Below are 27175 nucleotides of genomic sequence, written 5' to 3'. Positions count from 1 at the left end.
AAGCATTTAAACATGATACGATGTTTAAATAAAATTTACACGTATTTGTGCGACAAATATAAGAACCAAAATGGACCCGTAAATGGGACATTGGACCGTGTAAATGGAGTGTAGTGGATGATTATAGACATAATCATTTCACTTTACTTGTTGTTTCTTCCATAAGTCATCTTATGATCATTTGCATGTGATATAAGATTGGAAAAAAATAAAAACAAGTACACTCCCTCACTCCACCAACTCCCACCCGGTTTTCCTCCTCTTTATATACTAACAATTGCTCATTTTTACACACTACTTCATTTTGTGTATTTGCATGTGAAAAGCTTGTTGGTCTTTCTCTCTAAAACCATAATTTACTAAGATGTTAGTAAACAAAATTATTACTAAGATTGTTAGTAATATTTACATATTATCAAGGGTAATCTTATTAATATCTAGTTAATATTAGTAAGGTTGTTGGGTAAGTTCTTGGGTGCTTAAAAAATGAGGTGTTCTATTTTGGACACTTGAAGATGGAGGATCTGGCCATTTATTTTAAGCTCAAGAACAACCAAGATGGGTGATCTTGGTTGTGCCCAAATACTACCATTTCTCAATGTAAGGAAAATTATTTTCCTCTTCTTTTATATTAATATGCTTTTATATTGCATGCATGTTACATAGATCACATAAACTCAAGTTATGAGATAATTTGACATTTAATTAGAGTGTCTAATTAGGATCTATGATCTTTCAAGTGGTATCAGAGCTTAGGCTTGTAATTTGTATGTTGATTTTAAGCATATTAATGAATTATGAGATAATTTATAAAAACTCAAAAAATGTGTTAGAAGAGGTTTTAACACGAAATTTTTGGGGGCATGCATACCTACTGATCTCAAAATATTTGTGGTTAAGTTTGGTGATTTATGAAGTTATTTTGCTATTTTTAATGATTTTTGGTAGAAAACCGAGTCAAAATGCCGTATTTTAGTTAAAAATTGACTAAAAATAGTTAAGTGTTGATTCGGGCCATGGAATATTTATGGTATTTCATGCATGTTTTCTACTGATTGTATGCAAAAGTTTGAAGGTTGGTTTGAATTTTTTGCATATTTATTGATTTTATGAGATAAAAGTCGATAAAAGTAAAATTAATTAATCATAATTTCGAAACAATTGATTCTACCCTTGAAAAATTTATGTACATCTAAAAATATTATTTAAATATTAAAAGTGAATTTTAAAATGTGTTTTCACCTTGTTTTGATGTTTATTGGTTTTAGTGGTTAAAAACCGATAAATATTGATCTTTTTCTTCATAAATTTTATCCGGATTTTGGGACAATTTTTCTGACATTTTGGTGTTCTTGGGAGTGTTCCAGAATACTCAAAATTTTTGTTTCAATTGTTTAGGTAATTTTTCAATTATTATGGATTTTTACTTAAATATTATGATTTTACCGATTAAATTAGCAAAATATCACCAAATCAAACTAATTATTCATCATAAAATTAGTGAGGACTAATTTTGAGGTTCAAAACAGTTTGGACAATTAGTTTGGACTTAAATGAGATTTAAGAGTTGATTATTGATTTTTACATGTTAAAAATCGATTAAATCCACAAAAACCGAGATGGATACCAACGATTGATAGATAGGGCGATTTTGGCATCATTTTACAGCATTTTAAGCATATTTATTTAAGTTGAATGAATGATTGTCATTTATTTAAAGTATTTATCTTGTTGTACCTAGTATGGCCTAGTTTATTTTAATCGTTATTATCCGAAATGAATGGGAATATCGATTTGTTTGTAATTAAATACGATCTCGTATCGTCGGTTTGTAATTAATTAATAGTTTAATTTATTTTATTAATTAATGTATAATAGGAATAGCTATGTAATTCATTTGTAATAGTTATTCTTACCGGCGTTTCCAAAAGACGGATTACATCGAGACGGAGTCTATTTTTGGAAGGTGTTCCAAATCCCACAAGAAGGAGCTACTTTTGGAATGAAGAGGCAAGAGACTAAAGAGTTGGTTTCCGAAATGTAATAGACTAGTTTTTATTAACTAGGTGGCCATACTAGGATTTATTCATATGCTTACTTGTTTGCTTGTTTTATTTTCGCGCATGCCAAAATCGCCATTCACATGCATTTTATTTTCGTGGTTGCCAATTCACGTCATTTACATTCACCGACTTAGTTTACTTATAGGGAATTTATGACTAAATTGACAAGATCTCTCACATAACTAAAATTGAGATTAGCCTTACCAATTAGTAACACCTATGAATCTCTTGTTCATTAGAGCCACGCTCGCCCAAGCGGGGTGTTCTCTTTTTACCTTGAGTAAGTAGGGTGGTAAACGGTTATCATGCGCCAAAGTTGGTTGGACTCAACGGGGTATAAGACGGTCTTGTATTTCGGGGCTAGCAGATGGGTTTGTTGAAACCCGTCGACCAAGAGTTCTCATGGTAGAATTAGTCAAGCGTTGACTTACCAAATTTACACAATTATGTGATGTTTCGACCAAGCGATGCCTATTTTTGTCTAAAGACGGATCTTGGAATCATTTATATAATTTAGTGGGAGATCATTATATAAATGTTAAAACTTGTTGAACATGTTTTCACAAGTATTTTTAAAACATTGAATGTTAATTTTTCCTATTTTTCGTTCTTTTTCATTAATGTATTTACTATGACATCGCGCACTTCATCCTCCTTTCATCCTCTATTTATTATTATACTCGTTTCGTTCTTTCATAGGAAGCGGTTTCTTTGAAGGAATTCGGTAGCAATGATTGGTAACATGATTTACTAATTCACCTACATAAGCTTACAACAATTATTGCGATTATTATACAACTTAACATCCATACATATTTAAAAAGGGGTTTTCATGTTGCAAACTCTTATTACGAGTTTAAAAGGAAGTCACATTTTATCATGAGAGTCTTGATTTCGGAAGTGACACCTCCGTCATGAAGATGACATATTAGTTTTAATTACTCAAGTGTAATTCAAAAGTTTGTGAAAAGAGTTTTCAAAAACACTTATAATACTCCAATATGATACCGTCAAATGGCTCACTTCGAGAAAGGCCAAATCGATTGTTTATGCGCTAAAGAGTTTAGGCATATGATAACAATTGAATGGTTAGGTAGTCCAATTTCGCAAGAAGTTGAGATTTTGCCACATGTTGCACTCACTTTATAGTAATTCACTCTTACTAAGTGTATAAAATATCACGAATGACATGAAGAGAGGTCTTCATGAGATTCATTTTTGCTCGATTGAAGCAAAGAGGAATGTGAAAGTGAGTGGGAGTCAAGAAGAATCAACCCTAGATGTATGCGATAGAACAAAGTTAAAAGAGACATCTACTCAATGAATAGGCTAGTTCCACTATCTTGGTATGAGATACCAAGTACGGGTCATTTCTTTGTAAAGAAGTTACATGAATTGATAAAATGTAAGACGTCTAACATAGGACATTTTTGTATCGAAGTGGTGCTAGAGTAGCAATGATTTGATGGGGACAAATGTACCTAAATTTAGTTTTAAAAGAATGTAATCATCTATGTTTATACATAGAAGGCATCACTCATGTGATTTAAAACAAAAGGTTGTACCTAATCCTATGATAACTTGGTGGTTGGTTTAGACCACTCAAATTAGAGGAATTTTACATTCTTCACGAAAACTAGATATTATACTATCTTGTAAATTTTAATGTCTCTAATTCAGTGAACCCAATTGATCAAACCTCAAGTAAATTCGTTTAAACGAATAAACGATAAGCACATCGAACAACCATTTGATTGAGAATCTTATGCTGTGTGTGCATAAATTATGTTTTCTTTTGCAGAAAAGAAACACCATAGTGAGCTGATTGACCATATACATACGGATGTGTAAGGCCGATAGTTGGTTATAAATATACTTCGTTATTTATACCGTAATGTTAAGTAGATATGAAAACCTCGTATCTATTTAATAAGACATAAAAGTGATTTTTGAAACGTGTTATATTTCAAAATGAAGTAGTAAACCAAAAGCACGTCAAGATCAAGATGTTGATCGGAAGTTTCAAAGTAATGACTTTGAAGATCAAATGGGTAATATCAAGTAATGACCTTGATAATCACTAAGAAGATTGTGAACCAGTTCACATAATACCTTCTCTTTGGGACACCATAGAGTATGGTGTAGTCAAGTATATAAACCGAACTTTATGAGATATAGTTTGAGGTTTTTCGCAATTTTGTAAACTATTTTCTCACTAAAAGTTTAAAACCCGACTATAATAGCCTTAATGACTCCATATGAGATATGGATAGGGAGAGTCCCTAACTTGTCTTTTTATACATTTGGGATCATAAATGTTTATGTTTAGAACCAATTTGTGTATTTGTGAGGGTTATCCAAAATTGAACCACTTGGTTTTTACTCCTCCAAAACGAGAACAAAGAGTTTGTGGCTCATAATACTGTCTTTCTAGAAATATTTTCATTTTCTGGAAGACAGAGTGGGAGAAATTTTGAACTTACGGAAGTCCAAGACCCACAAACTGAGTATAATGCAAGAAGACGTTCTTTATTGTGGCTCAGTGGTTATAAGGAGATAATTTTGCGATAATATTGCGTTACTTTTCAAAAGTGACGAATCTTAAACCCTCATCAAAGGCTTTTCTATAGTATGAACTCTATGTGATGACATGTCACCATGCAATTCGAATTGATCTCCTTGCACACGATGCGATAAGGAAGGAAACACGAGATGTTTTTGAGACTTGATTTAAGGTGAATACGTTGGTTGGTTACCTTGATCTTGTCGTAAAGGTTACATAAGATGTTTAAAATTTGGGCTTGTTATAGAGAGTTTGTGACAACCCAAATGCCTTTATCAATTCATATGGTCTTAGCAATATAGCCTCTCATGAGGATGAGTTTAGGCAAAATGATAACGAAACTTTCTCCTTGAATGTATCTTATGAAGGGAGAAGTTTTGTTGTTGTTGTCAATGCTAAGAAGCCTAGCATGCTTGAAATATCCTTTTTGTGATCTATATACGTTAAAGAGTTGGAACTTTGGGTTCAATCATGTAGTCTATCAAAACGGTATTACTCGAGTGTCGAGATAACATGATGATACATGGAGTTTAGTAGGAGCTAAAGTGAGTTTCTTAGTCTAAAATATGTGCTTGACATATTAGTGACTAGAAATGTAGCTAAGGTGATATTTCTTAGTCTAAAATATGTGCTTGACATATTAGTGACTAGAAATGTAGCTAAGGTGATATTTCTTAGTCTAAAATATGTGTTTGACATATTAGTGACTAGAAATATTCTCGGGTGAATACTTGAGAGTAGCATGGCGCATATTAAATATCCGGATCTAATGAGATAGATCTCTATGGATATTAGCATTATAGTCAAGAGACTTATGTGATAAGATTCTTGACTCGTTCAAGTTGTTGAACAATTAATATGATCTCTTGTGCTTCCGCTGCAGGATCTATTAAATATGCTAAAAGCTTCTCTCATCGGGACTTATCATGTTGAGAATATGAGAAGTCATTACCAATCATTTCCTAGTGAGTGTCACTAGATGATTATCAAGAGCATCCTTGAGTACTTGAGAAGCACTGAGGATTTACTCTTGTAGTTTGGAGGAATTTACGAATTTTGTGTAAAAGGATTACATGGAAACATTCCTACGCTTTTAAGATGTTATAGGCCTCGTTAAGGAATGGTTAACATATAAGAGTGCTATGTGCATAAAGAATAATATGTATAAGAAGTTATACATGTATAAAGCAGATATGTATGAGGAGTCATACATAAAAGATGTCATATGAAGGATGTGTATGTATAAGTGTTATACGTACAAATCATGAACGAAAGTTAAGTACATTACAGCATCCGATGTTGTAAAAGAGATAATTGATATCCGGGTTTTAATGGAACTAGAGTAGTTCTGTTAGCCGAATATCGTCCCCCGAGAGACTGTGAAAACAGTGGGAGTGTTTGACTGGCTTTAGAACCAGAGTCTAAAACTTGTTTAGACATGTACTTAGAAAGGCTCTATGTGATGAAAATATTGCATAGAACAAAGGAAAATAGCAATGGAAATTAGAGTGATGCAACTGTTGCTAATCCTCTAACCAAAGCCGTAGGCATAAGGTAGACATGATGGTTATGTCATCACAATGTGATTGAAGAGTATATCTTAATTGCTAAAGATCGTTATGTAAATATTGGATAGCGTATTAATATTTACGTAAGTCATGTTCGCATTCATTGTTTGAGTCTCTTTAAGAACTCAATTATTCGCTTGACTCGAAACAAGAATACCTTGTTTATCCGAATTGGTTGTGGAGACAATGTTAAACCCCAATTCAAGTGAATAGGATGAACATTGTATTAGCCCCTAGTCACTTAATGAGGTGACGTCTCGGAGTGACTAGATTGTAAGACGATTGATGGTAGGTTCAGCACCATAAGGTCATAAGGATGACTAGTCGTTTACATAGGCAGACTGTGGGACACTTTGGCGGGCAGTGACATTTATAGAGTCCCTTAGATCTATTACAGACGCCTGGTCGTGGCAGGGACTTCTATGATATTCCTATGAGTCGATTCTTTAAACTGGAGACTATTATCTGAGCCTGTACAGTTTCCGAGTGACTTTGGTTTTTGTCCTAGGTCATGCCGTGAAAGGGGGCCAAAGGACATCTACTGGGTCATGGTGATCTGTATTGTGCAATAGGATAGATAGGGCAGACGGGAATTGTCCACCCACGTTGGGTTTAAACATCTCAAGGCCACTGGAGGAATTATGACTACAAATGCGTGGCCACGCTCGGAAGTAATCTGTGGGAGATTTTTCCGGTCAGGTAGTCACACTCCCGATCGAGAAAACCACTCACGATAAGTTCATGTGCAAGTGCGACCTGAAAGACACCTTGCATTGAGTGGGAGATTGTTGTTAAAACGGACAAGAGAATCGGTAACACACCCTTGTAGAGTACAAGCAGGATATTGTTGGGATAAGGACTTATCCACAATTGTGTGTTATAATCATCGCACAACTTGTCTCGGATAAGTGGGAGATTGTTGGAGTATTTGTCCTCCACAATAGTGCGAGATAATATTATTAAATCTCATTAAGGAATATGCATGGGATATTCATTGGCAATACTAGTCAGCTGATCAACGTATATCGGTAACGGTTGGCCAACTAGGGTTTGACGTTATCATCGTGAGAGATTCGGTGTTCAAATGATCCCTTTCGGTCACACCTAAAGGAACGAGCCCCAACACGAAAGCTAATTAATTGTATGAGATACAATTTAAATTAGTCCCTTGATAAAATGACTAAAAGATTAGTCGATTAGATTGATTTAGAGAGATATCGAGTTGTGAACTCAAGGTGAGGAAATTATTATTTAATTATGCGATAATTAAATAATAAATTATTTGAGACGGGAATTAATGATTAAGCAGTTAATTATTAAATTAGTACTAATTGACTAATGTGATTAGTATTGGTACGTAAACTATATGTGTAGCGGTACACATATATTTACGGAGTGATTTAGACGAAATTAATTGGAAGCATTTAAACATGATACGATGTTTAAATAAAATTTACACGTATTTGTGCGACAAATATAAGAACCAAAATGGACCCGTAAATGGGACATTGGACCGTGTAAATGGAGTGTAGTGGATGATTATAGACATAATCATTTCACTTTACTTGTTGTTTCTTCCATAAGTCATCTTATGATCATTTGCATGTGATATAAGATTGGACAAAAATAAAAATAAGTACACTCCCTCACTCCACCAACTCCCACCCGGTTTTCATCCTCTTTATATACCAACAATTGCTCATTTTTACACACTACTTCAATTTGTGTATTTTCATGTGAAAAGCTTGTTGGTCTTTCTCTCTAAAACCATAATTTACTAAGATGTTAGTAAACAGAATTATTACTAAGATTGTTAGTAATATTTACATATTATCAAGGGTAATCTTATTAATATCTAGTTAATATTAGTAAGGTTGTTGGGTAAGTTCTTGGGTGCTTAAGAAATGAGATGTTCTATTTTGGACACTTGAAGATGGAGGATCTTGCCATTTATTTTAAGCTCAAGAACAACCAAGATGGGTGATCTTGGTTGTGCCCAAATACTACCATTTCTCAATGTAAGGAAAATTATTTTCCTCTTCTTTTATATTAATATGCTTTTATATTGCATGCATGTTACATAGATCACATAAACTCAAGTTATGAGATAATTTGACATTTAATTAGAGTGTCTAATTAGGATCTATGATCTTTCAGTTTTAACCGACTAAGCGAAAAGAAATTAATAGTCTTAATTTGTTCATATATTACTAGTATAGCTCATGTACTAGAGCGCGATATTTTTTAGATGTCATTGTTAGAGATGTTTGACTAAAGTACGAAGTATTAGTTTCAACTCATTTTCAGTTTGTTGAGGGGTCATATTGATAATATTTCGTATTAGAAGAAATAAAATAGAAAGATCAACATTGATACAAATAAATTAATCAATTTTACTTGGATTACTTTGTCAACTTTATTTTTGAAAATAAATGTTATTATATCATTATATTCATTAACGACATTAATTTCGTGAGATTTATTTCAAATTGGATAAAATATGTATTTGTAATAAAATTTGTTATTCATATTTTAACTTAATACTTACAAAGATTGAGCCGAATTTAACAGTTAGTCACGAGTATTAATTTTTTTTTCTTCGAAACTTTTAAATTAAAAGTCCTTACAAAAACAATTAACAAATGTTATATTTCGTTATGGTCATTTATTTACTTTTTTTGCGCATTAAACAACTCTCGTAATTGTCAGCCAATTCTAATTATAGTGTGATAATTACGGCTGTGCAAAATCGAATATCCAATTCGGTTTAGAATTCTAGAAATTTTTGATCCAGATCTGATCTGAATAAACTGGATATCCGATATTTCGGTATCCAAATATCAGGATATACGGTTTTCAAAATCCAGATCTAACCCGTTGTAAAAAAAAGGTAACGATTTTAAATTTTCAATGATGACTTTTAGTGTTTCCATTTTGACATTTTTCTTTCACAGCTAAAAAAAATGATCCATCAAGGAAATGATATTATCTCGACTGAAGATCAACTAAAAGTTTGGGAAATAAATTATAAAGTCAACAAGAGAAAGAGTGGAGAATGGCGAGATTAAAGAGGCGACTGGGGCGAGATGAGAAATTATATCGACTAAAAATACATCAAATAAATACATTAAGTATGTTTTTGACCACACTTTTAAAAGTGTTTTTTCACTACATAAACACAAATTAGGACAAACACCAATTTTTTGAAAAACTAAAACTAATTTTTTTAAGCCCTAACATCAAATTTGACCCCTAGAAATAGAAGCAGCAAATAGCTACTTCTGTTTCTACTCTTGCTTCTTATTTCCTTTTAACAGTATGATTGCAAAATCCTAGCAAACCTCCTTACTAAAATCTGTTTTATGATCTCATACTACAGTACAATTTCGAAGTAAATTATACGAATTCACTCATTAGACTATTAGCCCATTAGTATATGAAGGTGTCCAGATTACAAGATACTATTTCTTATACTCCATATTTTTTATTTCTCCGTCTTAACATTAGAACGGGTCAACTATCATACTATTTGAGCATATAAGATAAATCTTTTGCATTTTCTTATACATTCTGTTTTTGTCTTATTCTAATTACTTGACTCGACTCAGGCCTAAGACGGATACACCCGTCTTAAATAAGAATTTGGTAATTATAATGTGTTTTTATAATAATAATGATAATACTATAAAGGATTATTTCATGGGAATATCCTTCTTATGGGTGCCCTGCAAATAACACTTCATCCTATCAGTAATTCCAATTAAATCTATCCTATCCCCCCTTTCTTCCCATAACACTCTCGGAAGACAGGCTACCTAAAGAATAGGTCACCCTTGTAAATGATACTAACAACTACACATATGCCTTTATCAATAGCCGTCGATTTCTCAATGAACTCAGCGCTGCACCCGCACCAGCACCAGCACCATCTCTGCGTCACCACAAGCACACAACCACCATCTCTGCCTCACCACAAGCAAAATCGACACTAATAAACCCACAAATTCGAACCAAATTAAGCCCAGAATTCCAAAGCAAATCCAAAATTTAATTTGATTCACATAATTTTTTAAAAAGAATTGGGATTTTAGATGAATTTTTAGGGTTTGGATTTTTGATTTTTCTGAGTTTATTTGGTTGGACCAAAAACCAACTGAGAAATTGCGAGACAAAGTGACAATTGAAGTGTCGAATTTGGTACTAGAAATTGAAAAAAAATTTGAAAATTAGTGTTTGAAAGTGGGTTTAGAATTAGAGGAGAAGTGACGGCGCTGATAAGAACTCCAGGTCGAAGGTGGCGGTGCTCTTTGCTCTCCGGCAACTCGTCGACACAATCACTACCTTTAACGTTGACGCCACTGAGTGTCCCCTTTCTTTAACTCCCTCTCTTCCCTTACTCGTCAACCGCATAATCCCCGATGTCGGAGCAGCGCTGGTTTAAGTTGTCGGAGTTCAGCAGAGGCGTGGTGGTGTTTTTGACGGTGGTGATTTTGGAGGTTGTTGAGTGGTTGATAAGTGCCTATTTTATACATTTTAACTCCCTTATATTAGCTTGATTTTACATGTCTTTAGCACTTATCTTAAGTGTTTTATAGCTAATATTTGCATTTCTAGTTGTTTTGGATGTTTTGACATATTTTGTAGGAAATATGCTTTTTGGAGCTAAAATACTACAAAGTTGCTAGAAATTGCAAGCTAAGTGGAAAGAAGAACAAATGGACTAAGAATTGGATGTTGCATGGACTTTGTACTTCAAGTTGCATGGGTTTTTGCATGAGGGGAATGTTGGATCAAAATAAAAATGCAAGAGAAGTCAACAATCAAAGTCAAGCCCAATGTTCAAGTCCAAATCAAAGAGGAAAGAATAGGATTCCAAGCTACCTAGGATGCCAAGAGATTAGGTCTTAAACTGGGTGATTAATCGCTAATTAATCACCCACATAGGATACTCTTATCATTTAAGATGAAATTTATTGGAAACGGGCTAGAAACACACGACCCCGATCGGGGCCGCCCAACCCCGATCGGGGCTGCATGCTCCATGAAGATTTACGTTTCTTCTTCGTCTCCTATAAATAGGAGAGACTTTCCAAGGCTTAGGATATCTCATTTTTACGTCACATTTCCTTTCAAAGCCTTAAGCACTATATTTTCTCTCAATAGTTTTTCATATTAGTTTTACAATATTGTTAAGCTTGTAGTTCTCAAACAATTAGTTCTTAATATATTTCAAGCATTTGGTTATAATTTACTTCTCCTTTACAAGTTCTTCTCTATTAAGGTGTTCTTATTTCTAGTTTGCAATTTTACGTTTCTATTTTAATTTACACATAGTTTATAATTAAAGTACTTAATTTAGATTACATTAGTATTATTTCTTTTACATGTTATATCACCTAGTCTATATAAATCATACAACCATGTTTAACATTTCTTACAATATAGTTTGTAATTCACATTCTAATATGAGTAGCTAAATTTCCTAGTCTAAGGGCTAGGGGAGCCATGCAAAATCAAGTGTATAACATGTTAAAATAGGTTGATAATGATATTGTTCATATTGCTTCTATCACATGCTTGTGCCATAATGTTTAATCTTTGTTTAAGGCGTTATTCAATTGATTAAGTTTGTTCATTCGTTCTAAAGTCGAGAGGCACGGAATTGAATTAGACTAAGCATGTATAGTAGGACGACGTAGTCATGGACGAGAGTTTCTCTAGGACCCGGTCTATGGTTGACACTAATGCCGTAAGGTGGGTGTCTCTAAGCCTAAGTAATTGATAATGTTATTAGTACCAAATTTATCATGATCATATGTTTACCTTTGCATGTGTGACCCGAACCCCTTAGACTCCTCTTTATTTATATAATTTACATCGTAGTCTTTGTTAATCATTAAACAAACCAAACCAATCAAAAACGAAATCGATCTTGATAGAAATCTTTCCATAGCATTTCACAACGTAATTCCCGTTTCCTTGTGTTCGACCCCTATTACTACATTTATTTGTTGTCTAGGGAAATTATCTTTGCATAGGTACGCGATAAGCCTATCAGTGGTGGTGATTGGCGAATGAAAATTGTGATGGTGATGAAGTAGAATCTGGAAATGAGGAAGAAGGAAGAAGTTTGGTTATAAATGTAACACCCCACGTTAATTGAAGAGGACTAGTGATAAGCTTAAATGACTAGTACTTAAAGGGATTAGAAGTTGATGTAAAACTATACGGAAAAACGAGAATGAACAGATCGTGGAACTGTTCGTTTGAGTTTGCTAAATCTGTGAATATGTATGTCGTTGTAACTAGTAAATTTGCAGTGGAAATTGATTTGTTTGGACTGATTATTTCGTGATTATTGAAGTAACCGGATAGTATGGTGAATTCCTAGTCCTAACCTCGCAAGTTATCAAACGCAGATTCACGCAATCAACCTCGCAAGGAAGACCTAAAGATTAAGCTCGCAAACCTAATCAAAATAATGCTCACAAACGTAAACAGTTTTATTTCTGGAAATTCGATGTTCTTTGTTTCTGGTTACACACGGTTCTATTATACTCCTAAACGAGGTCATAATTCGACCCAAACCCTAGCTTGCAAATCAAGCTATCTTTCCTTTTCCTAAACTAACTAGGAAAGTTATTTTCTTTTTCTAAACTAACTAGGAAAGTTATTAAAATACTAATATTAGAATACAATCAGATTTTAGGGTATTCTAATCAAACTAGGATTAGGAAAATCTAGCTTTCCTAACTTTATTTGGAAACAGTAAATAAACTAATTTATTATTCCTACACGATTTAGGAAACCGTGTATCCTAGCCGTCCTAGGAGCCGTGATATGCAGCCCCAGAGTCGTGATATGCAGCTCCAACGCCTTCCCATTTCAGCATTAACACATTACTCGATCCAAGCTCAAACCCTTTTACTAGTTGAGTCACATTTCGACTAATAAGGATCTCATTTGCTTGTTCCGAGCATGCTCCTGCATCATTCTCTCCTTCTTTTTGAGAATTTGCCCTCAAATCCTCGTCTTCTAGATACGGTGACAGGTCGCCTACATTGAATGTCGTGCTCACCCCACCATATTCACTCGGAAACTCCAGCTTGTATGCATTAGAACCATAACATTCGAGGATCTTGAATGGACCATCTGCTCGTGGCATCAACTTGTTCTTCCTTTTAGACGGAAATCGTTCCTTCCTTAAATGTAACCACACAAGATCACCTTCCTTGAAAACAGGCTGCTTACGATGTTTATTAGCCTTCTCCTTGTATTTAGCATTTGCCTTCTCAATTTGAGCTCGAACTTGTTCACATACTCGGAGAAATGCTGCTTGCCTTTCTTTGGCTTCAAAACTCAACACATCTTTCTTTGGAATGGGCACTAAATCGATGGGCAGGTATGGATTCACGCCATAGACAATCTCGAATGGAGCTCGTCCCGTCGTCATCGATGGTGTACGATTATAAGCGAATTCAGCATGTGCTAATTTGATATCCCAATCCTTCGTGCTTTTACTAACCAATCCTCGCAATAGACTCCCCAGAGTACGGTTGGTTACCTCGGTCTGACCATCTGTTTGTGGATGGTGTGATGTACTGAAAAGAAGCTTAGTTCCCATTAAACGCCATAACGTTTTCCAGAAGTAACTAAGAAACTTCACATCTCGATCTGAAACAATAGTAAGAGGTATTCCATGTAATCGAATGATCTCTCTGTAGTACAAATCAGCCACTTTAGTTGCATCATCAGTCTTGTGACACGGAATAAAATGCGCCATCTTCGAGAATCGATCAACTACCACCATAATTGAGTCCTTACCCCTCTGAGTTCTCGGCAAACCAAGGATAAAATCCATGCTTACCTCGTTCCATGGTTGTACAGGTACGGGCAGAGGTGTATACAAGGCTTTGGTGAACGTGCTTTTAGCCTTTTGACATACCACGCATTTCGCCACGATTTATTGCACGTCCTTATTCATCCTCGGCCAGTAGAAGTGTTCACTTAGGATGTCACTCGTCTTATTAACTCCAAAGTGTCCAGCAATAGCCCTGCCATGAGCTTCACGTACCAACAACTCCCTAATCGACCCATTTGGAATGCATAGCCAATTACCTTTGAAGAGATAGCCATCTTGAACAGTATACAAACTTGTTGGATCAATAATTTCCTTCGAAAATTCTGGATCAGATTTGTACAGCTCCTTGATATGTTCGAAACCAAGAATTCTGGCATCCAACTCAATCAACAATGAATGTCTTCGTGATAATGCATCAACCACGATATTAGAACTTCCCGTCTTGTATTTTGAAGAAAATGTGAAGGATTGTAAAAATTCAACCCATTTAGCATGTCTTTGATTTAACTTTTGTTGTCCATGAATGTGTTTAAGAGCCTCGTGATCAGAATGTAAAATAAACGGCTTCGGACGCAGATTATGACTCCAATGGTCCAATGCTCTCACGATTGCATAAAACTCCTTGTCGTAAGTTGAATAGTTCAGCCTTGCACCGTTTAATTTCTCGCAGAAGTATGCAATAGGTCTCTTCTCTTGTACTAACACGACACCAATCCCAACACCACTTGCATCATACTCGACTTCAAACAATTTATTAAAATCGGGTAGTGCTAAAACAGGCCCGGAACACAGCTTGCGCTTCACATCTTCAAACGCCTTTTGGGCGCTGGTAGTCCACACGAACTCTCCCTTCTTGGGTAGCTCTGTAATTGGAGCCATAATCGAGCTAAAACCCTGGATGAATCGTCTATAAAATGATGCTAAACCATGAAAGCTTCGCACCTCTGTAGTTGATTTCGGAACTGGCCAGGCTTGAATAGCATCGACCTTGGATGGGTCCATACTTACTCCGTCTTTACTCACAATATAACCAAGAAAAACAACACTTGAGACCATAAAAGTACATTTTTCTAATTTGCCATAGAGCTTCTGAACTCGTAGAACTTCAAACACAGCTCGCAAATGTTGTTTGTGCGACTCTTCATCTTTGCTATAAATCAGGATGTCGTCAAGATAGACCACCACAAATTTGTTAAGGAACGGCCTTAACACTTTATTCATCAGCCTCATAAACGAACTAGGAGCGTTGCAAAGTCCAAACGGCATCACAAGCCATTCATATAACCCCTGCTTCGTTTTAAACGCGGTCTTCCACTCATCCCCTTCTCGAATCCTCATTTGATGGTAACCACTCCTGAAATCCAGTTTAGAAAAGACACTTGAACCAGAAAGTTCGTCAAGCATATCATCAAGTCTTGGCATAGGAAAGCGATATTTGATTGTAATGTTTTTTACCGCTCTACTATCAATGCACATTCACCAAGTCCCTTCCTTCTTTGGCACTAATAACGCAGGCACTGCACACGGACTTAAGCTCTCTTGAACATATCCCCTATCTATCAATTCTTGGACTTGTCTCTGTAACTCCTTTGCTTCCTCCGGATTACAACGATAGGCCGGCTTATTAGGCAATGCCGCCCCTGGAATCAGATTTATTTGGTGTTCAATACCACGTAAAGGAGGCAACCCATCCGGTAATTCATCCAGAAACACATCCCGAAACTCTTCTAACATCCCCTGTACTCCACGGTCATCATACACACCAACGGACCCCAATTCACGAACCAGCAGTACATAAGTTCGTTCTCCGCGAGCTAAAGCCTCCTCAACCTCCCGAGCCTCCATAAACATACTCCCCTTCTTTGTTTTAGACTCTTTAATCTTATTAGGTGACATAGGTTTCAGATTATATCTCACATTACCCTTCATCACGCTATACACATTGGATCTCCCGTCATGTTCAACCTTTCTATCGAATTGCCAAGGCCTACCCAACAGAATGTGGCATGCATTCATAGGAATAATATCGCACCACACCTCATCAGTATAGGGTCCTAAACTTAACGAAATTAAGGCCTGTTTCTTAACTTGAATCCCATTCTCCCCATTCAACCAATGCAATTTATAAGGTTTAACTCGGTCTCTAGTTTGCAATTTCAGTTCATCAACAAGGTCCCTTGCTACTACATTAGCACATGATCCACTATCAATAATAAGATTGCAAATTTTACGGTTTACCTTGCACCGAGTGTGGAAGATTTGTTCTCGTTGCTCATTCTCAGCTGAACCCGTTTCCATATGCAAATTACGCAGCACTAAACACTCCTCTTCACTCAACGGATCCAAATTATAGACTATTCCTTCACCATCAGCTTCAACATTCTCTTGAACTGTTTCCTCCTCTGGCGTGACAAATACAGGAATCATATCATACAATTCTTGAGCTGTTAGGGCTCGTTTCTGAGGACACTCGTTTGCTATATGACCATAGCCTTGACACTTGAAACAACGCCTCAAAGAACACCCTTTTGGCTCGGCAACACCCTTTCCTTTGTCCTTGGGTTCTTCTTTCGGGGTTTCTTTAGCCTTGCTAGGAGCTGGCCTGGAATACGAGTTTGTTCCCGAACTTTGTCCCTTGGAATAAGCATAAGGTTTTCGTGCCTTATCATGCTTTTCAAACTTTAACGCCAATCTGCAAACATCGCTGAATCCATCGTAATTCTGGATTTCTACCTTCGTTGCAATTGCGGGTGTTAGGCCCTTGATGAATCTCGCCACCCTTAGCTCTTGTTTTTCCTCAAGATCGCATACAATCGACATCTTCTCGAATTCTTTGATATAATCAGTCACGGACATGCTTCCTTGCTCTAAAGATTGGAGCTTTAAGTAGTTATCTTGTTCATAATCCCTTTGTAACACCCCGTAAATTTGAAAACCTTTATTATATTTTAAGAGTAATATTTTAATCTATTTTAATTTAATATTAATTTATTTGAAATAAAATTTATTTGATAAAATATAACCTTATTTTATTTTGAAGAAATGTAATCATTTTTGATAGTTTAGAAATGTTTAAAAGTGATTTAAACTATATTTAAACCTTTACCTTTGATAAAATAGATTTCGGATAAAAGTCGTAAAATTGGGATTTCCCCATTTCTTACGGTCGTTGGGTAAACGAGTTTGGATATTGGGCATATGAGTACTTAATCTTTTAGTAAAATCGTGTTTAAGAACTTTAATTTTCTCGGAAATCGCGTTCGACGAATATTTCTAATTTCCGTCGAAACGAACCAAAACGTAAACAAATGACCCATCTCCCCATGCCTTTTGGCTGGCCACCTACCCTCCATTTATCCCCTCTTCCAATTTTCATTTCCTCCATAACTCAACCTATCTCCTCCTTCTCCCAAACACCAAAAACCCACTAAAAATCCTCCTTACAATCCCTAAATCCACCATAAATCCTTCATTTCTCCACCAAATCTCATAAAAATTATATATTTGGAATCCTCTCTTCAATCCTCATCTACTAGTAAGCTTTATTTTCATTTCCCCCAATTTTTGTTTAAGACACTTTTTTTTAGGGTTTCGAATTTAAGCTTAATAATAGTGTTTTTGTTGTTCTTATAGGTGAAGAATTTGAAGATGAGTTAGGTGACTCATATGTTGATGAAGATGAAGAGTAATTTTGGGTTTTAGAAGCTTTCTCAAGTTATTACTTGTCTCTTTGCTAGCTTAAGGTAACTATTCCGAGTTACTCGACGAATTAATGTCACATTAGTAGTTGTATTTGTTGTTTGTTGTTGTTTGTTGTCATTTGTTGTTGTTTGTTGTCATTTGTTGTTGTTTGTTGTTGTTTGAGACGATCTTGTTGATAAATGAATGAATGGAGTAAGATGAGTATGCTTATATTTAGTTTATGTTACCCATTTGTATATTATTGTTTGGAACAAATTTGGATGAGGAATTATGTGTTGTGACAAGTCCGTGTTTTGGCTGGAACGCGTCAGTATCGGACCGAGACATTTTCCAATGTTTCCAAAAATATGACAGATTGAACGACATCGAAAAATTAGGTGGTTTAGCCACTTGAATCACTCAATTCGGAGTCCGTATGAGTAAATGACGTCGTTTTATCGATCAAAATTTATAGAAAAGTTTACCCTTGTGTAAGACGGTTATTTATGCTATTTTATTATGCAAGAATTTTGTGGAATTAGTTATTTTGTAAGTTGGAATATATTTTCTTATGTTGATAGTCTTTCACATGATAGAAATTGGAAATGGCATGAGAATGATATTGTGATGAATTTTGTGATTTGGGCCAAAGTAGGCCAAGACTCTGAGCTGGGTCAGATTGACCGAACGAGTTTGGTCAAACTAGGTTTAAACCGGTCAGCCTCGATTTGACCGATGACCCGTCGCGGGACTCGGGTCGAGGGTTTGTCTTTGAGGTGAGATTGGTTGTTATTGGATGTTTATGTTATGCCTTGATATTTGTAATTATCATTTCACATGTTGGTTGTTGGATGCTTTGGATGCCTTATGCTTGAGTCTTATTGCCTCTTTGCCATTTTAGCTTGTTCTCATGGATTATGGTACTGTTGGTTAGCTGGAATCTGGATTATTATCGATATTGGAGATATTGTTGGATTGTCAGCTGAATATGCTCTTGCGTAATCTTTCATATGCTAGGGTGTGTATGATCTTTTGTGTGTGCAAGTTTGGACTCTTTGCCCCTCTTATGGTTAATTGGGTGTCCTACTTGTCTTGTGTGGAGTGGGCTAAAGTATTCAAGCTGGGACTAGGTCCTAGGTGAGTATTTCGGCCTTCGTCATAGATAGGCCCTTATAGTCTTTGACGAGTGTATGTTCACTGCTTAATAGCCTTTGTGTCTTAGCTTGGTAGTCTATATCCAAGTTAGGGCATGACCTCCTGACGTACTCTTAGAAGTATGTGGTCAGCTTAAGTACTAGCCAACCCTTTGGTGGACTCCTTAGGGGTACTAATGTGTGTGATCATGGGTCTTGGATGCGGTACTTTCCGCATGTCGCTAGGTCTGCGCAGGTTTAGGACTAGAGTGTTTACCTTACCTCGTGGTATAGACTCGAGTTATAGAGTGACTATTGACTGTCCTAAGAACTTATGCCTGTCTCTAGATATATTGTCCTTTCTTGTTTGATGATTCTATGAATCATAGAAGGTGAGATGCAAGCCGGCTATGGTTGATAAAGTTTGGATTCCTGGATGTTATGTGATTCACATGATAGTGTAGTATGAGTCGGTCTAGTATTGACATGCTAGTACTATGTGTTGTTATATTGTTGTTCACATGATAAGCACGATTGTCTAGCATCTATATGCTAAGGCTATGTGTTATTCGTATTCATATTCTTATGTTTACATGTTATATTAATTATGACATTTCGTGGTCGGAGAACTCGGAGTTACTCCCCACTGATCACAAGCGGCTTTCGTATTTGTATAAAATGCGATTGACAGGTAGGTGATGCATATATGGGGTACATGGACGAGCTAGCGAGCAAAGTAACCTTGGGACCTAGATTGGCTTTATTATATTGTGACCCTTAAACACTTTTTATGTCATATACTTTTTAGGGACATATGTCTCCCTTTCTCATACTTGGGTTGTATAACTTTGTTTCGCGACTTTAGCGATGTTTCATTCATGAGATTTATTTTGAACCTTGCATGTTTGACACCTTCCCATTTGGATATTTTTATAACGAGTTCGGTTTTAAAATTACGTTTTTACCCAAATGAACCTATTACAAATATATCCATGCAGTTTTTATCTAGAATTATGTGTTTACTTTTTTTTGCAATGAATGAGGGTGTCACAGTAGTTGGTATCAGAGCATATTTGCTCCCGACGCACGTTTGTGCACCCCAATATAAATAACTTGACCTTAAAATAATAAACTTGAGAGATGGGTATGATGGGTAGACTTAGGACCTTATGTTGTAGTCTCTGTGTGTTTGCTCTTTGTTAGGTTCTAACATGTTTGTTGATTGCCATGTAATATTTGTTGTGCCTTGTATCAATAACCGTAAACCTACCAACGTGAAAATCAAGATTAGGTGCCTATTGTCGAGGACTGAAGATTTGTTTACCTTTGAAGAATGCTCCTACTTCCTCGAAGATGTTTCTCATTCTTTGTGTACCTTGTCTTATTCTTTATCTCTTGGTGCTTATTCTCCTTCTAAACTCTCTTTTCTCTTTCCATGAAAGTTACTCTTGTACCCTCCTAACTTGTCCTTTGTTCCTTGTTTATCCTACCTTAACGCCTTTTTGATAGTACTCTTTCTTTAGAGGAACGTTGATCTTAGTTTGGTAAATTCGATTTTTGAGGAGATTGTTTGTGGTTAACCCATAACCTTGGTTTTAAGAGGTTGTGATGTTGGAAAGACTTAGGAGGAATTGAGTGGTGGAATCGAAGGTGTAAGATTGAGAGAGTAAGTAAGTTGAATTTACGATTGGCTTTCGTAATCACTTTGGATGTGAGGATTTTATAAGGTATATGTTACCATATGAGAAATACTAATTTTGGGAGTATTAGTTGGTCTAAGTGAGTGATCTTAATTACTACTTGAGGCATGGAATGAGAGTGAGACTAAGCTACATTGTTGGGAAATCTTAGCACTTGTTTTAGTAACTAGAAAGGATAATGGTATGGTTGACGCCAATTGTTAAGTTGAAGGACATAGTTTTAATTTATGGTGTTAGAATGTGGGGATTTAGAGATTGGAATTAGGACCCTTGATTGAAGATGTTATCATTTTGTGAAACCCATGGTTGACACTAGTTGGATACGAGTATAGCTTTGTCGGAAACCTTGACCTTGATCTTGTGGAAGTTGTTAGTGGATGTTTAAGGGTCTGGAGTGATGAGATCACACTTATTGTGGAGTACCTTGTTTCATGGAATAACTTAGGATGAAGTAACATGAGTGTTTTGAGGAAATCCTTGGGAGTGTTTTGGTCATAAGTTTTGTTGTTGGGAAGTTTTCGGAACCGTTTAGGCTGATGTTGTAATTCGGGATTCGAGTACTTGGCGTTTTCTTCTTGTCTAATTCCCTTCTTCTTTGACCATGAGCGTTACCGTTCATACCTCCTTTCCTCGCTTCATCTTGCTCCTCCCTTAAGTTTAATGCTAGTGACCTATAAAAACTCTATCTTTGACATCCTTGTTGACCTTACCTGAGGATGGTGTGGACTACGATGTTTATTGTGATGCTTCAAAGCATGGCCTGGGTTGTGTCTTGATGCAAAACCGAAGGGTTATTGCTTGTGCTTCTCGACAACTGAGGGTTCACGAGGTGAACTATCCGACTCATGATCTTGAATTAGCCGCCGTGGTACATGCCTTGAAGACATGGAGGCATTACCTTATTGGAGTTCATTGCCGCATTTATACCGATCATAAGAGTTTGAGGTGTATCTTTACCCAGAAAGAATTGAATATGAGGCAAAGAAGATGGCTAGAGTTGGTGAATGATTATGATGCCGAGTTGATTTATCATGAAGGGAAAGCAAATGTGGTGGCCGATGCTTTGAGTAGGAAGACTAGTCACTCCTTGAGCACTATCCATGTGTTTGAACTTACCACGGAATTTTAAAAGTTAGGGATAAGCCTTGTTGGGAAGGGCTTTGACTATCTTAGTGCCTTGAGTGCAGAACCCGATTTTTACCGTGAGATCCGTACTTGGCTACCTGAGGATGCTACTTTCAAGTCCATTCAAGCAAAAATCCAACTTGGGCAAGCTAAGGATTGTGTGGTGGATAGTGATGGATACCTTCGTTACCAAGATAGGATGTATGTTCCTAGAGTAGCCGAGTTGAGGAAGAAGATCCTTGATGAAGCTCACCTTCTCCTTACTCTATTCATTCTGGTGGTGACAAGATGTATAAAGACTTGAGATTACAGTTTTGGTGGCCTAGGATGAAGATTGATGTCCTAGAGTATGTTAGCAAGTGTCTTACCTGTCAGAAAGTGAAGATTGAGCATCAGAAACCCGGGGGTTTGCTACAACCTTTGGATGTTCCCCTTTGGAAATGGGAGTCCATCTCCATGGACTTTGTGATGGCTTTACCTAAGACTGCTAGCGGAAAAGCTGCGGTTTGGGTGGTTGTAGATCGATTGACCAAATGTGCTAGGTTTATACCTATCAAGGAGACATGGAAATTACATGTCCTAGCTGAGGCCTATGTGAGGGAGATAGTACGCTACCATGGAGTGCCTAAGGATATAGTTTCAGATCGTGACCCTAGATTCTGTTCCCGTTTCTGGACTGCTTTGCAAGAAGCCATTGGTAGTAAGCTACTGATGAGTAACGCTTTTCATGCCGCTACAGATGGGCAGATTGAGAGGACTATCTAGACTTTAGAGGACCTCCTCCGTGCTTGTGCTTTAGACTTCCACACTTCTTGGGAGAAATGTTTACCTCTTGTCGAATTCTCCTACAACAATAGCTATAATTCCTCTATCAAGATGTCACCTTATGAAGCTTTGTACTGTAGGAAGTGCCGTAGTCCTGTTTGTTGGGATCAAGTCCAAGATGCTCATGTGTTGGGACCCGATTTGGTAACTGAGACCATCAATCAAGTTCAGATCATTTGCCGATGTCCGTCGTCGACCACTTACCTTTGAGGTTGATGATCGAGTGTTCCTTAAAGTATCACCTATGAAAGGGGTAAAACGGTTTGGTGTGAAAGGAAAGCTGAGTCCCAAATACATTGGACCTTTCCGTGTGCTTGAGAAGATTGGTCCCGTTGCTTACCGTTTAGAGTTGCCCCCGAATTTGAGCAAGGTTCATGATGTCTTCCATGTATCTCAGTTGAGGAAGTACATTAGTGATCCAAGCCATGTTATTCAAGAAGAAATCCCAGATTTGGAACCTAACTTGGCTTTGGAAGAAAGGCCGATCTGAATCCTCGAAAGGGCAAACAAGCAACTTAGAAACAAAGTTGTGCCCCTAGTTCGTATCCTTTGGCGTTGTGGAAATGTCGAAGAAGAAACTTGGGAGCCTGAATCTTCTATGTTAGCTAAATATCCCAAACTTTTCTCGTGAGGTGATTCTCTTTCCTTTATCTAATTCTTGTGAGTTTTAGCTATCCTTTCGAGTGTTCCTCTCCTTCTCTTAAATACTCTCCGCGTTAGTAGTCCTTGCCTAGTTGTTTAAAAGTCGTAGTTAGAGTTTGGTCATAGCTAGTGAAGTTATTGTCCTTATTATAGAGTTTCGAACTAAAGACTTTTGGAAATGTTTTAATGTTTTTCACTGGTTTTAACGTCAATGAGTGGTAAAGCTCGTTATTGGAGACGTCCGATAATTGGTTTTCTCATTTGTTGGTGTAAAAATATATATTTTTATGTCTTTGATTTGGAATGTTGATGTTCTTGGACGGCCGACGAGGATATTCCGTTCCATTGAAAAGACACTTATATTTCATACGTTCATATTTTGAAGATTTTGTTTACGTAATTTTAAAGAGATAGACCTACATATATACAATGTTCCTTCTTCTAAGTTTTGGGGACGAAACTTCTTAAAAGGAGGGATGATTGTAACACCCCGTAAATTTGAAAACCTTTATTATATTTTAAGAGTAATATTTTAATCTATTTTAATTTAATATTAATTTATTTGAAATAAAATTTATTTGATAAAATATAACCTTATTTTATTTTGAAGAAATGTAATCATTTTTGATAGTTTAGAAATGTTTAAAAGTGATTTAAACTATATTTAAACCTTTACCTTTGATAAAATAGATTTCGGATAAAAGTCGTAAAATTGGGATTTTCCCATTTCTTACGGTCGTTGGGTAAACGAGTTTGGATATTGGGCATATGAGTACTTAATCTTTTAGTAAAATCGTGTTTAAGAACTTTAATTTTCTCGGAAATCGCGTTCGACGAATATTTCTAATTTCCGTCGAAACGAACCAAAACGTAAACAAATGACCCATCTCCCCATGCCTTTTGGCTGGCCACCTACCCTCCATTTGTCCCCTCTTCCAATTTTCATTTCCTCCATAACTCAACCTATCTCCTCCTTCTCTCAAACACCAAAAACCCACTAAAAATCCTCCTTACAATCCCTAAATCCACCATAAATCCTTCATTTCTCCACCAAATCTCATAAAAATTATATATTTGGAATCCTCTCTTCAATCCTCATCTACTAGTAAGCTTTATTTTCATTTCCCCCAATTTTTGTTTAAGACACTTTTTTTTAGGGTTTCGAATTTAAGCTTAATAATAGTGTTTTTGTTGTTCTTATAGGTGAAGAATTTGAAGATGAGTTAGGTGACTCATATGTTGTTGAAGATGAAGAGTAATTTTGGGTTTTAGAAGCTTTCTCAAGTTATTACTTGTCTCTTTGCTAGCTTAAGGTAACTATTCCGAGTTACTCGACGAATTAATGTCACATTAGTAGTTGTATTTGTTGTTTGTTGTTGTTTGTTGTCATTTGTTGTTGTTTGTTGTTGTTTGAGACGATCTTGTTGATAAATGAATGAATGGAGTAAGATGAGTATGCTTATATTTAGTTTATGTTACCCATTTGTATATTATTGTTTGGAACAAATTTGGATGAGGAATTATGTGTTGTGACAAGTCTGTGTTTTGGCTGGAACGCGTCAGTATCGGACCGAGACATTTTCCAATGTTTCCAAAAATATGACAGATTGAACGGCATCGAAAAATTAGGTGGTTTAGCCACTTGAATCACTCAATTCGGAGTCCGTATGAGTAAATGACGTCGTTTTATCGATTAAAATTTATAGAAAAGTTTACCCTTGTGTGAGACGGTTATTTATGCTATTTTATTATGCGAGAATTTTGTGGAATTAGTTATTTTGTAAGTTGGAATATATTTTCTTATGTTGATAGTCTTTCACATGATAGAAATTGGAAATGGCATGAGAATGATATTGTGATGAATTTTGTGATTTGGGCCAAAGTAGGCCAAGACTCGAGCTGGGCAGTTTGACCGAACGAGTTTGGTCAAACTAGGTTTAAACCGGTCAGCCTCGATTTGACCGATGACCCGTCGCGGGACTCGGGTCGAGGGTTTGTCTTTGAGGTGAGATTGGTTGTTATTGGATGTTTATGTTATGCCTTGATATTTGTAATTATCATTTCACATGTTGGTTGTTGGATGCTTTGGATGCCTTATGCTTGAGTCTTATTGCCTCTTTGCCATTTTAGCTTGTTCTCATGGATTATGGTATCCGTTGGTTAGCCGGAATCGGATTATTATCGATATTGGAGATATTGTTGGATTGTCAGCTGAATATGCTCTTGCGTAGTCTTTCATATGCTAGGGTGTGTATGATCTTTTGTGTGTGCAAGTTTGGACTCTTTGCCCCTCTTATGGTTAATTGGGTGTCCTACTTGTCTTGTGTGGAGTGGGCTAAAGTATTCAAGCTGGGACTAGGTCCTAGGTGAGTATTTTGGCCTTCGTCATAGATAGGCCCTTATAGTCTTTGACGAGTGTATGTTCACCGCTTAATAGCCTTTGTGTCTTAGCTTGGTGGGCTTATATCCAAGTTAGGGCATGATCTCCTGACGTACTCTTAGAAGTATGTGGTCAGCTTAAGTACTAGCCAACCCTTTGGTGGACTCCTTAGGGGTACTCATGTGTGTGATCATGGGTCTTGGATGCGGTACTTTCCGCATGTCGCTAGGTCTACGCAGGTTTAGGACTAGGGTGTTTACCTTACCTCGTGGTATAGACTCGAGTTACAGAGTGACTATTGACTGTCTTAAGAACTTATGCCTGTCTCTAGATATATTGTCCTTTCTTGTTTGATGATTCTATGAATCATAGAAGGTGAGATGCAAGCCGTCTATGGTTGATAGAGTTTGGATTCCTGGATGTTATGTGATTCACATGATAGTGTAGTATGAGTCGGTCTAGTATTCACATGCTAGTACTATGTGTTGTTATATTGTTGTTCACATGATAAGCACGATTGTCTAGCATCTATATGCTAAGGCTATGTGTTATTCGTATTCATATTCTTATGTTTACATGTTATATTAATTATGACATTTCGTGGCTGGGAGAACTTGGAGTTACTCCCCACTGACCGTGGCTTTCGTATTTATATAAAATGCGATTGACAGGTAGGTGATGCATATATGGGGTACATGGACGAGCTAGCGAGCAAAGTAACCTTGGGACCTAGATTGGCTTTATTATATTGTGACCCTTAAACACTTTTTATGTCATATACTTTTTAGGGACATATGTCTCCCTTTCTCATACTTGGGTTGTATAACTTTGTTTCGCGACTTTAGCGATGTTTCATTCATGAGATTTATTTTGGACCTTGCATGTTTGACACCTTCCCATTTGGATATTTTTATAACAGGTTCAGGTTTTAAAAATTACAGGTTTTTACCCAAATGAACCTATTACAAACATATCCATGCAGTTTTTATCTAGAATTATGTGTTTACTTTTTTTGCAATGAATGAGGGTGTCACACCCTTGGCAGGAATCGTCTCATCAGGTGCTTCTTTAATTTGATCCAGGATTCGATCTTGTCTTTGCCCTCCTTTTTCCTCTCTTTTTTCAGATTTTCGTACCATAAAGATGTATAGTTTGTAAGCTTCAAGATTGCAACCTTAAATTGCTTCTTGTCATCATACTCTTTATACTCGAAGACCCTCTCAGCTTGTCTTACCCAATCCAGAAATTTTTCCGGATCCATCTCGCCATCAAAGTCTGGAATATCGAGTTTTAAACCCTGATCATCATCGTTCTTATTTCTCGACTTTCTCTTTGGCTGCTCGTCTTCTTCTTCAGATTCGGATGGAGTGTCCGATTCCTTTTTCTTCTCCTTAGCCTTCAACATGCTTGCTATGTTTTTTAAAACGTAAGCCATCTGAGCCATCTCTAACTTCAGCTCGTTATGACCATCTTCCCATGTTTTCGGACCCTCATCACCGTCTTTAACCATTATTAGCAACGTCCCAAGACAGATCTATTAAGGAATAAATCTGAACTTAGCTCTGATACCAATTTGATGTAAAACTATACGGAAAAACGAGAATGAACAGATCGTGGAACTGTTCGTTTGAGTT

At 36.4% G+C, this 27175-nt stretch overlaps 1 protein-coding gene and 1 long non-coding RNA gene across 2 annotated transcripts; one reads left to right on the top strand and one right to left on the bottom strand.

The window, feature by feature from the left end:
* Positions 1 to 15531: 15531 nt before the first annotated feature.
* Positions 15532 to 16911, bottom strand: LOC141588719 (uncharacterized). The gene has a single exon (XM_074410147.1). The coding sequence runs from the start codon at positions 16909 to 16911 to the stop codon at positions 15532 to 15534; it is 1380 nt and encodes a 459-aa protein (XP_074266248.1).
* Positions 16912 to 24370: 7459 nt separating this feature from the next.
* Positions 24371 to 26403, top strand: LOC141659020 (uncharacterized). Its single transcript, XR_012549570.1, has 2 exons — positions 24371 to 24474; positions 26213 to 26403. It is a non-coding gene; the product is annotated as an uncharacterized LOC141659020 (long non-coding RNA).
* Positions 26404 to 27175: the final 772 nt, after the last annotated feature.

This window comes from Silene latifolia, chromosome 6 (genome assembly GCF_048544455.1).
Source record: "Silene latifolia isolate original U9 population chromosome 6, ASM4854445v1, whole genome shotgun sequence".
In the NCBI taxonomy this organism is placed as follows: Eukaryota; Viridiplantae; Streptophyta; class Magnoliopsida; order Caryophyllales; family Caryophyllaceae; genus Silene; species Silene latifolia.
This window is presented reverse-complemented; position numbering and strand designations above follow the sequence as displayed.